Source organism: Rhinatrema bivittatum, chromosome 10, assembly GCF_901001135.1.
Source record: "Rhinatrema bivittatum chromosome 10, aRhiBiv1.1, whole genome shotgun sequence".
In the NCBI taxonomy this organism is placed as follows: domain Eukaryota; kingdom Metazoa; phylum Chordata; class Amphibia; order Gymnophiona; family Rhinatrematidae; genus Rhinatrema; species Rhinatrema bivittatum.
The window spans coordinates 116228089-116240626 of NC_042624.1; the positions used below are offsets into that span (position 1 = coordinate 116228089).

Genomic DNA, 12538 nt, shown 5'->3' on the forward strand with positions numbered 1-12538 from the left:
TTTGTATGTCCCAGATTTTTTTTTAGAATTTCTTTATAAATGTAATGCAGCCGAAAATCACAAGGCCTCCCTGTCCCACCGCTCCGATTCTGCAAACAGGAGGGGAGGAGGGGAGGGGGCGCGACTCTGCTCAGCGGTTCCCGGGGAAATGTCCCGATTTAGAAGGAACCTCGGCCACTAACGCGGAGCTGAACAGCCCTTGCAGCCGGGTTTTCTAATTTCTCCGGGATCGGGGCCACCCCCCGAGTAATGAGCTTGTTAGGAACACCCCACATAGCAATTTAACAATTTAAGACACAGCCCTGCCAAATCAAGGGGGATTTGCAGCCTCCTCCGTTCCCAAAACATGTGCTTGGCAAACTGGAAAATGGATTCACGCGGCCTCCTTTTTTTTTGTTCCCTCCCGTGTCGAGTCTTGTAGCTTCTTTTGTAGGGGGAAACCCAAAAGGAAAAAGCCAACATGAAAGAGGACAACCCAGTGCCCGCCAGAAGATCGCCTTTCAAAAGCAAATGTGTGTGTGTCCGAGTTGTGAGACCGCTCGCTGGGCAGCCTTTGAGGGCCATCCTGGGTCTTGGCCACAAGACCAACAAACTCGGCTAGGGTTGGATGCGGATTAAGACACTTGTGGGGAAAAAAAAAAAAAAAAGCCACACAAATTCAGTGGCCTCCCCTAACGGCCTCCCGAGGGCCAGGCTCCTCCAGGGAAAATGCCAAAGTTACTTTAAATGAATATTTTGCTTTTGGGTCCTCCTGAATCCGCTTTTCATTCGGTTGCAAAAACAACAAGAATGGAGTCACTTCAGTAAACTCAGAAGTCCAACATATCTTCCGCCATAGCCCAGGACTACAACCGGCGAACAACGAGTCCGCTTTTTTTCGTTATCCCCGTAAAGCTTTTAAGCTGCTCCCAGCCCCACAAAACACGGCACTTTTCTATAGACCAAACTTAAAAACTGAATTGTTCGGCATCAATAAATATTGTTTCTATAAGAAACTCTTAATGATGTTTCTATTTAGGGAGTTAACCACATTCAAATGTTTTTTGTTTTTTTTTTTGTATTTCATACAGTTCCCGTTTCACGTTGTCATTTAAAAAGGGAGAAAATTATTCATAATAGATACTGGCAGAGTTCATTCAATAAAGGGTATTTTATTTTTAGGGAAATCAAAGTATTAACTAAACCAAACCCAGCAAATATATTACCAATATTCGGTTTGATTTATTGCAAAAATTCTATACAAGGAATGTAAATTCCTTTTATTTCCCATTTTAAATGTGGTCTAACACGAAAATACTACTTTATCCATTTTAACAGTAAATTGTTACTTTAACTTAGTCTGAAATGAATCCCATCAGGCAGTGCCATTCTTACAATTAGGAAGGAGTAAAATTAATGTTTTGTTTTTTACACTTTAGCACCCGCAGATAATTTATTGAATATCGTTTTACAGGCAATAAATTCACCTATTTCGCCTACATAAAAGCAAATGTTATTTATCCAGGTGTATAATTAGATGATTCATATTTGTTTGATACCAAATATTTTTTTAAATTCCAGTACTAACAATTTTCAACAGTTAAAATATAAATAAAGGTTTATAGCTCGGCCTTGTATGAGTGGCCCCATTAGGAAAATACATAAGAAAACGTATCTTTTTTTTTTTTTTTTAAGAGTTCACAAGCATTTATTAATTTACACCGAATGACATGGCGGACAGTTGTATTTTTTTCACATATGCCATCAAATTATTCACAGATTCGCTCAATAAAATAGATAAAACCGATGCACAACCAGTGAACAGAGAATTAGAGGTATATATGATGTACATCTCCCGTCATCTATATACAAATAATTACAAATACATAAAAACACACGTCGGGAAAAGAAACCATGTTAAAATAATGGAAATTAGATCTCCTGATCGGGCATTTTAATGTGCACTCCAACAATTTTTTTTAAGTTTAACAATCCTGAGTTTTCGTGACCTTTAACAGTGCTTCATAAAAAAAAATAAAAGTGAAATTAACCAAACAGGAAATGTATTAGAACAGGTCACGAAACGTTTTCACGAGCCAAATAAATACGGCGAAAAGTTGGCCTTATAAATGGATGATCCGGGGAGGGAGGGAGGGAGGGGGGAATATCTTTTGTATGGCTGGAGATCCTTTCGGTAAGAAAAGATTGGGACCAGTACAGGAAAAATGAAAAGCAATATTGCAGCTCTCATCCAGAAAACAAAAACAAAAACAAAACCCTACATTCATCAACGTGCTAATCTCTAAAAATGTGACATGCCTTCCCTTTTTACACATGTATATCGTACACGCTTATAAATATGCTCTATGAAGGTTTCGTTTTGCCTAAGGGACGATGCCGAATAGTCTGAAAAGTATAAGAATTCCTACCTTAAACACACAGGACGAGACAATTGTTTTTTGTTTAGTTTGTCTAAAAACGACAGCTGTTAAGGTTTGTGACTTTGCTGGAGAAGCTCTGTCCGCCCGCTAGGAGAGGGTCGTGGGCCAGGTTCAGGTGGGTCTGCAGGGGGGCCAGGTGGGGGCTCAGCAAGGCCAGGGCCTGCGCCGGGTAGGGCGAGCCCGGGCCGGCCGGCGGGGCCGAGCCGCCCCCGATGATGTTGTCTATGGAGAAGGAGGGCCGGCTCTGGCCGTCGGTCTTCAGCGACTGCAGCAGGGGCAGGGTGGGGCTGAGCTGCGGGTAGAAGGGCTTGCGGGCCAGCTCGTTGCCCAGGAAGGCGGGCAGGCCCGGGCCGGAGAAGACGGAGGCGGGCGCGGGCAGCGGGCAGGGCCCCGGCTGGAAGGGGAAGGCGGCGCCCGGCTGGTGCTGGTAGCCCTGCAGCTGCAGCCCGTAGTTGTAGCCGTAGGGCGCGTAGGCGGCGAAGCCGGGCAAGTAGCCGGCCGGGTCCCGCAGCAGGTCGCCGGCCGCCTGCTGCTGCTGCTGCCGCTTGAAGCGCTTCCTCCGGCGCAGGAAGCTGCCGTTGTCGAACATGTCGGCGGACTCCGGGTCCAGGGTCCAGTAGTTGCCCTTGCCCGGGTTGCCGGGCTCCCGCGGGATCTTGACGAAGCAGTCGTTGAGCGAGAGGTTGTGGCGGATGGAGTTCTGCCAGGCCGGGAACTTCTCCCGGTAGTAGGGGAAGCGGCCGCTGATGAACTCGCAGATCTCGCTCAGGGTCAGCCGCTTCTTGGGGCTCTGCAGGATGGCCATGGTGATGAGGGCGATGTAGGAGTAGGGCGGCTTCACCAGCGCGCTCTTGCCGCCGGCCTTCTCCGGCCCCCGGGCCGGGTGCTGCGGGCGCGGGGGGCCGGAGGAGCCCGGGGAGGAGGCGCCGTCCTCCTCTTCCTCCTCCTCCTCTTCCTCCTCCTCCTCCTCCCCCGCCCGGGGGCCGCGGGAGTCCTGCTCCGAGGGGTAGCCGCCGGCGTACTGGCCTTCCTTGGCGCCCAGGTCGCCCACCACGTCGATGTCGATGTCCAGGTCCTCGGAGAGCACGGAGTGGTCAGACATCTCGCTTCCCAGAGTCATGGTAGACGGGAAGGTGACGAGAAGAAGAATAAAAAAACGATGAACCAGAAAGCGTCCCCTCCTCCCCAGCCCCTAGCGGAGCCCTCCTGCTCGGTGCCAGTCCTGGGGCCTCATGCAAACTTCGCCACCGGACGCCGCCTGCCTCTCGCCGGAAGAAAAAGAAAGAAATCAACAAACTTGAAAAAGACGAAGCAGCGGCGGCAGCAAAAGATCTTTAATCACCACAGATCTTCATGTGCGCGGGGGGAGGGGCCGGGGGGGCGGGGTGGAGGCTTCAGGTGCCCGCTGGCAGGTGGGGGAGGGGCAGGCGAGGTGAGCGGGCAGTTTGCGCGCGCGCGCGCGCGCCCCCGCCCCGGCTCCGCCTCCCAAACCCGGAACCCGGGACCTCGAGCGGAGACCCAGCGGAACTCGATACTGCGCCTCTGCCCGGCGCTGGCTGGGCATTTATACCCCGGCCGGGGTCACGTGCTCGTGACGTGGCCGGCCCCGCCCCTCCCTCCAGTGCCTGCGCGCGTGCCTGCGCTGGGTGCCCGCGCGCCGATCGGGCTGGAATGCGGGAGCCTCTCCCCGCTCTACCTACCTAATATGTGGCTATGTGGCTGTCTGTCTGTCTGTCTCTATATATATATATATATATATATATATAACCCTGACATTTATTCGTCTGTACTATTTTCAAACCTCTTCAAACTGCTTTGATAAATGAAAAAGAAAAATAATTGCACATGAAACGAAATACTAAACTTCAGGACAGTGCTGCTACATTAATGCCCGAGGTTAGTTGTTCTGTATTTTCTACTTAAAGCCCAGAAGTGTTTTGGTTGAAAATTAAGCAAGTTACAGAATCCTTTCCCTACGGAAAAGAGAAGTATTTGAAGCCCTCTGGACACATTTTCGGGATAAGGTGTGCTACAGAGGTGGTGGGCAATGATTCATTGCGCATTACAAATCACAGGCTGGAAGTCCGAGTGCTAGGATATATTAATTCCAATCTGGGCACCGAAAAGAAGAAGAAGAAAAAAAAACAGATGTGCTGGAAGATTATTTGTGACTCGACGTTCGATTTGAAAATCAGATGCTTTAAAGTTTAGAATTCAGCTCTGAATAGTGCGCTAAAGTGCTGCCCAGAGGGACCTGCAGGGACTTCCAGTAATAGTGTATACCATCGTTCAAGTTTCCTCTAATTACAGTCAAAGGTTTTCCGATAGCTCAGTGCGGTATTATTTTTTTAATCAGTATATTGCTAAACTTCCTACTTTTCCTCACACTATACGATTTTATTTGTATGTATTTCCCGTATGTTGAGCATGGAAAAAAATATTACTTAGAAAAATACTAAAAGTACTACTTGCCTCTTGACCTGAAGGCCAAATGCCAGGCAGCTGCGGTCCGGGCAGGGGGTAAAGGAGCCGGTAGGGAAGCTGAGGCCGAGCCTCCGCTAAAGCCCGGGCTTGGGATGCAGCTCTCCTTCACCTGTTTGCCCCCCTGCGTTTGAAGGTCCTGCAGGTTCTTGCTCATTCAGTGCACGATGCCCCTTGTTTGGAAAGTTGGGCGCCGCGGTAAATACCCGCGCGAAATGCCAGCGCGGCCCTTAATCTGCACCGTGAGCCGCGCGTCCTGCAGACTTTTCGTAGCAGTTTAGACCTCGATAGCGCGCACTTTCTGAGGCTGAGCTCCGAAGAGGGAATGGCGGGAAGAGGCTCCGAGGTGTCCGTTCCCGGCTGGTTTCCCAAATCCCGGGCCTGCAGGCTCTCCAACGCCACCTGAAAGCACAGGTTTGCTCTATGCGATTTGGGCTTCTTCCTAAGCACTTTTCTGACCTATCTCATTTGACTCTTTTTCCTGCATTCCCTCTGATTTATTATTATTATTGCAAAATCTTACACTTTCATGACTGTCTCTCATTTCAATCATATTTTTAAGCAAACCATCTCTATCATTCTTGGAAAGTCTAATCTTCTCTCCATAGGACATTTTGGGGGTGGTCTTTCTTCTCCCCCATGCACAGTATGCGTCACCCCTCGCTCCCTTAGTACATCAGCCCCTGCACTCTCTGCCTTCCCTCAGGTGTGCGAGAATAAGAACCCTCCAGACCGCTGATCTGCGCCGGGGAAATCCCTTTCCAGCCAGGAGCAAACCCGTTCTGAACCTCGGGAACCGAACTCAAACCCAGCAGTCAGGGTGAGCAAGCTCCGGATTCCCTGCGCCTCCCTGCCGGCCCCCCCCCCCCGCTCTCCAGGAACAGGTGTTGCCATTTGGTGACCAAATCGCCGGCAAACTGGCCCGGAGCAGCTGCCGAACTTCCGCAAGGAGCAGAAAGCAACCATTCTGTAATTACTAAAACCCAGCGAATGCCCTCGAGGGGGGGCTTTAAGAAATTGCACCCATGCATTCCCACAATTTCCCTGGGCTTGTCCAGTGGGAGCAGGTTTTCCCTAAACAAGATGCACGGGCAGCAAGCTCAGCCCGAAATCGAGCCTGGGTGTAGGTTTGCACGAGCAAATAGCACCATTATTTGATCCACTTAACTAAACTTTTTTTTTCAAAACGGGCGGGGGCAGGATGGACGGCAAAGCAGCCGGAGCATTTCATAGCTATACGTGCAGGCTTAAAGATGTGCATTTGGGATTTTAGTGGAAACGAGTTGCACGACTGGATGCTTCTGATGCAGTTTTGTTTGAAATGCACCCCCTCCAAAAAAAAATAAATATTTTTATATATATATATATATATATATATATATTATATATATATATTATATATATATATGGTTTGCTTAAAAAAAAAAAAATATATATATATATATATATATATATATATATATTATATATATGTGTGTGTGTGTGTGTGTGTCACTATATATATATATATATAGTGACACACACATATATATATATAGTGACACACATATATATAGAGACACTATATATATATATAGTGACATATATATATATGTGTGTGTGTGTGACACATAGTTACTATATGTGACTATGTGTCACATAGTATATATGTGTATATATGTGTATATATATATATATAGTGACACATAGTGACACATACCAAAAAGTAAATAAAAAAAATCACACGAAGGCGCACGCAAAACTATTTCTGTTTTTATTAAGTATAATAATAGTTGTGCACCCAGCATAGGCGGCTCTGTAATAAAAATTCCCAAGCAGCTGCAAGCAATTCCGACCCCACACACACATAATCTGATCTTGCATTTCTGCCTTGCATATTTGATGACTCGGAGTCAAAGTCCAGTCGGCCGCCTCGCTCGTAGGTGCCGGCGACTTTCAATCGCGATCAGACATTTCCGCCCCCAGATCTTCAGCTCCTGTGTTTTACCTTTCAGGGGGAAAGTGGAAGGAAATCATCTCCATCTGAAGCAGAGAATAAAAATTGATGCTGTTTCAAAATGCACAAAAAAAAAAAAGGACAATTTCGCCTGCCAGTCATCCAGTTGGCTGCCAACTCCGGTGCGGTTTCCCGGCCGACGGTGCCGGCAGTCCCGCAAGCCAAGCAGCTGCTCCCCTCGGTGCAAACGGCAAACTTGCCCCGATAAATCGACGCCGAAAGTCCTTCAACCGCAAGAACTTTAGCCTGGCAGGGTTTCCGCCAATCGGTGCAAACGGCAGCGAGGAAAAGCCATGTTTCCGTCTCGGATAGACACAGAGAGAGATAATATATAGAATATATATAATATATATATTCTAGATGACAGCATCCGCTGCGGCCCACACCTTTCCCTTTCTCGTAGGCTTAAAAGCTTTGCAGATTTCACAGCGGCATTTTGTGCATTAAGACAGAAGAGAAAAATGGAAAAGTAGATTTATTTTTATTTTTACCAGAATCAGTTCATTGCATGCGTTCGATACAAGATTACATTTTCTTATGTAGTAGGATGGGAATGATTGAGCCTATTTTGCATTAGAACATTTTTAGGGCTTTTTTTTTTTAAGATGTTTTTTGTTTTTCTAAGTGTGTTTTGTTTTGCTTTTTTGTTTTTTTGGAGGGGGGTTGTATCATTAAGTAGCAGTAAACTGAACCATTTCTTGGTACTGATAACGGAAGACGCGCATTTCTTGGTGACTTTTAGAATGGGCGTACAACCATGGGCCTGACGAATAAAACCTGTAAGTAGGACGGGTCGCTGTTCGTTTCCCTCAGAGGGGCCCTACTAAATCCGGTCCAAAGGTAGCAGGTTTTGCATCCCATTTATAAAGCAATATCGGTTTTCCTGCAGCTGCATCCAGTGGACGGACGGAGGTGTGAATCCTCCCGATATCTGGAGGCGCGCTGTACAACGCAATCAGTGCTTTAAATACGACCGCTTTTCTTTGTAAGTTGTTTTATATGCTAAATACTTATCCAGAAAAAAAAAGACAAAATTGGAATTTATTTTTTAAGTAAAGCCATATTTTTCAGGGCTGGGCATTTCTTCCACATAGGAAGACTAAATTAAAGCCTCCAGAGCGGAATTAAATATGAATATTATATATTTCTCTGGTCCAAGTAAAACTCTTGCCATAGATGCACATAGTACAAGGGCGTTAATGGACAGGACCCTAATTGTAGGAAGCGCTTAAGGTCCTTAGCTGATAAGAAATGTTTCCATAGAGACAAAATGGGTGAGCCCTCCCCCATCCCCCAAGCCTCTGTTATTATTTACACGGACACGGAAAAGGCTTTGCCTCAGTGCTCTGAGTGCAGTTTATACCACCAAAGGTTCGCAGCTCAGAACAGGACCCAATCATTGCCGAAACGAAGCAGTTTGAATTCGTTTAATCCGCGGCCCGGGTGTGGGATCGGGCCCCCGGGTTTGGGTTGCCCCCTGCTTTCCCGGGTGTACATTTCGGGCTTTCTATCTCAGGTGAGCTCGCCCACCTGCGCTATTGCCGTAGAAACGGTTTCAATGTAAGGAGCTGCTGCCGCGGTATCCCCTAAGGCAGGCTGCGCTCTGGAGCGCCAAATTCATTTGCCAGGACAAACGAGATATTTATTATGTCGTCCCCGCAAATAATTCTTAAATGTGGCAGAAAGCATCCGATAAAGAAGACGTCGCCGGAATGAAGCGGCCCACGGAGAAGACCCGTGAATCCTGAACAGGTTTGCAGAAGAGATCTGCCGAACGATTTTGGTTTTCGTTTGTAGAAATGCGTGGACCCAGCACGAATTCTCGTACGAGAGATGAAGGGAGCTCGCCTTCGCCCAACCTACGACTCCAGAATAGGCGGGATGAGGGCTTTCAGGCGATAAAATCACTTCGGAGGGCGCGAAAGAGCCTGCATATCGGAGACATTTCCACGTGTCTCCGATATACTCCAGGCCACAGGAAGCAGAAAGCGTCGGCGAGCTCTCCCTTCTGCTTCCAGTGCACTAGCGACTCAGTGCTGAACGTTTTTAGCGACAAGTGGTCCGTGTTTACTTTAAACACGTTTATTTTTTATTTCGCGCAAGTGGCCTTCCCCTGAAGTGCATCGATTTCTCAACCGATCCCCCTGGTTCGGACAGCGTTGCGTCTCCTAGGTCAGAATCCGAACAAAACGACACGAGAATCCGATATTGGCAGATCTAATTTCAAAGCCGCTGTATCTGGGGCCATTAATGAGGTCCGAGCAGAGGGGAGAACCCACAGCAAGGCCAATGCATTGTGTCCTAATCTCTGCGCACATATGTACAAAGAGAGGGAGGGCGGGAGCTGAATCCTAGCTAGGTTTAGAGGCTGAAATGCAAGTCTCCATCTGCCCTAGCTCGATGATTGTTTTAATGTCTGCCTGTCTGAAGTGCTCTTTACCAGCTCCGTGTTCACACAAATGGGTTCTGGCAATTTCGCTCCCCTGCTTCTTCTTGGGATCAGACCTATGAGGTGAGATCATTTCAACAGGACGCCAAAGAAAGGGTCCTCCTGCCAGACATGAAGCTCTTCTCAATGCAAATACAGAACCCGCCCTGAAAGGGAGCCCTCGCTTTTGTGATGGGAAAGAGGATTCAAGGTGTTCTTCCTTCCCTTTTCTCTGCCGAAAACAAAGTACGCGTAGCCAGAGACTTGGTTTTGTTTTGTTTTGTTTTGTATTAATCGGGTGCGGTGTATTTGCGCTCGGAGTTTCTTGTTCTAATGCCCAGGCCCACGAGTGGCTTATTCTAGCCTATTCCGGGGGCAGCAGCCAGGGATCGGGCCGCACAATCCTCCTGCCCCTCTCCGGGAAGGAAGCGTTTTCTGACCGCCGGATAAAAACGCCCCCGCCGGACGGGTCAATCTGCCTCCGTCCTAATGCAGGCAAAAAACGCCGAGCCCAAACCCACCATGTGGCTTTCTCTTCCATGTGGCGGTCAATAATAACAAGCGGTATTTATTTATAATATTATTATTATTATTATTATTATTATTATTATTATTATAAGCAGTGTTATGTTTCTGATCAAGCCTTAGCAAGCTCCTCCCATCTCCCCGCCCCCTCCACCCCTCCCAAAGAGAAATCAGGGTCAGGATCCCAAACGGAACCGAGACTTGTAAAACGGCCAAAGAAGTCGACCTTTGGGTCCGGCGTTTATTGCAGCTCAAATGTGAGATGTTTCCAGGGGCGGAAGATTGAGAACGCGATTTCCCTTCTCGCACAGAGACGGTGCCACAGGCTTCCGTGAAAGTCATTTAAGATGAATATTTACAATTCTACACGGACAGTGAGATTCATCAGCGAGCGAGACCGGGGTTTCTGCCCTTTCAAATACGCTGCCGAAAGGTGGGCGCTACAAAGCAAAAAAAAAGTCAGGGAACAGCATCCCCAAAATGGCCAGAAGAGGAGGGAAATCCTCAAGAAGGAAAAGAAACGAGAAAGGAGTTAATCATAAGGGGGAAAGGCCTCAAGTCAACTTTTAAATACGAAGAGCATAAAGGGGGGAAAAAACAGGTCACTCTCATCCTAAGAAACCCAAGAAGCAGCGCGCATAAAGGGGAAACGGCGAGCATGAAAGCAACTGCGCTAATAAAAGATGCTAAAAAACTATGAGGAGCAATCCAGTGAAAGGAATTCGTTCAGCTCTCCCCTCTTGTTTCGTTCTGGTTGGATTCCGTTTCGGAAGAGGCCGGCTTTTAAAAAAGGGAGGAAGGCTCCTCCCAGCCGGACCGTGGGGAGGTGGCTGTGCCTTCCTGAGCTCTCGTGCAGGCTCACCCGAGGGACGGGGAAAGCCCCAAAATCCGAGGCGAGGACGCCAGAACATTTGAAACGGGGCCTCGAGACCCGAGCATGAAGGTACCGACTTTTTATTCTTTAAAAACCGTAGAAAGAAACTAGCAAAAGGAAAAGAAAGGAGAACTGGGCATAAGACCAACGGGCACGTTTCTTTTTAGGGCAAATCTAGGTGGCGCCTGCTGATCTGAGGGGAAACCTGCAAAGCACAACGATCCGCGCCTGTTACAGGCTTGCGAACCAAAATCCGCCATTTGGGAAATGAAGCCAACTTGACGTCTAAGAGGAAAAGAACAAGCATTTCAGGCCGATGAATTTGGAAAGCAATAATAAACGGTTTGGGTTTCTCTTTAAGTATATGAAATACAATGAACAGGTAGAAATCAAAGCAGCCCGATTCCGAAATTCCCTGTAAGAGCTTCCCGAGGCAGCCCCGAGCTTCAGCCCGGGCGAGGGGAATTTCTGGCCGATGGGATCGGGTTGGGAAGCCGCTAACTTGCTGATTTGCTAACTTGCAACCGCTTTTCCTCTTTGGACGCGCATTTCCCCCCTCCGCCCGCCCACGTTTTGAAGTCCGTCTTGTTTGGGGTTTTTTTGTGCTTTCCATTTATTGCATCTGATACTTGGGTTTTGTTTTTTTTTGTGCTTTCCATTTGTTGCATCTGATACTTGGGTTTTGTTCTTTTTGTGCTTTCCATTTGTTGCATCTGATACTTTGGTTTTGTTTTTTTTTTTGTGCTTTCCATTTGTTGCATCTGATACTTGGGTTTTTTTTTGTGCTTGTTGCATCTGATACTTGGGGGGTTTTTTTTGTGCTTTCCATTTGTTGCATCTGATACTTGGGTTTTGTTTTTTTTTGTGCTTTCCATTTGTTGCATCTGATACTTGGGTTTTGGTTTTTTTGTGCTTTCCATTTGTTGCATCTGATACTTGGGTTTTGTTTTTTTTGTGCTTTCCATTTGTTGCATCTGATACTTGGGTTTTTTTTTGTGCTTTCCATTTGTTGCATCTGATACTTGGGGTTTTTTTTGTGCTTTCCATTTGTTGCATCTGATACTTGGGTTTTGTTTTTTTTGTGCTTTCCATTTGTTGCATCTGATACTTGGGTTTGGTTTTTTTTGTGCTTTCCATTTGTTGCATCTGATACTTGGGTTTTGTTTTTTTTTGTGCTTTCCATTTGTTGCATCTGATACTTGGGTTTTGGTTTTTTTTGTGCTTTCCATTTGTTGCATCTGATACTTGGGTTTTGTTTTTTTTTGTGCTTTCCATTTGTTGCATCTGATACTTGGGTTTTGTTTTTTTTGTGCTTTCCATTTGTTGCATCTGATACTTGGGTTTTTTTTTGTGCTTTCCATTTGTTGCATCTGATACTTGCAATATTTTTCTGGAGGATGCACCCCCAGCAAGGATAAAAGAGAGCGGAGCCCGCAGAGCAGGCGGGCGGGCGGCTGCTGCGTCCCGGAAACGAATGCCGGGCTCTCCCCGTCGGGAGAGGGGACTCTGAACGGCGGCGAGGGAGCCGGAGAGCGGCAGCTAATGGTCTCCCGCTGGGACACAAGAAAAGGGGGAGGCAACGGGGCAGGGCGCCGAGGCCCAGCCAAGACGATTGTCAAAGACCTCTCTATTGTGCCAAATAATTATAAAGCTGGACCGAGCAGTGGGAGACCCGAAGCGGCCTCCACGGAAAGACGATGCCGTGATGCACTCACATTTAGCCTTTGCATTATTATTGGGGGAAAAAAAACTAGTTTTTGCATTGGCTTAGACCAGATTAGTGCTATAACCATTCCAATCCTTTCAATTCACTT

At 47.2% G+C, this 12538-nt stretch overlaps 1 protein-coding gene across 1 annotated transcript; it reads right to left on the reverse strand.

Moving 5' to 3' along the window:
• Positions 1–1158: 1158 nt before the first annotated feature.
• On the reverse strand, positions 1159–3945 carry FOXD2 (forkhead box D2). The gene has a single exon (XM_029618840.1). It carries the CDS (start codon positions 3538–3540, stop codon positions 2452–2454), a length of 1089 nt encoding a protein of 362 aa, XP_029474700.1. The 5' UTR covers positions 3541–3945; the 3' UTR covers positions 1159–2451.
• Between the last annotated feature and the right edge of the window lie 8593 nt (positions 3946–12538).

Excerpts from the sequence above, each read along its gene's own strand:
- FOXD2 (XM_029618840.1), bottom strand. The coding sequence starts at position 3,540 with ATGACTCTGGGAAGCGAGATGTCTGACCACTCCGTGCTCTCCGAGGAC.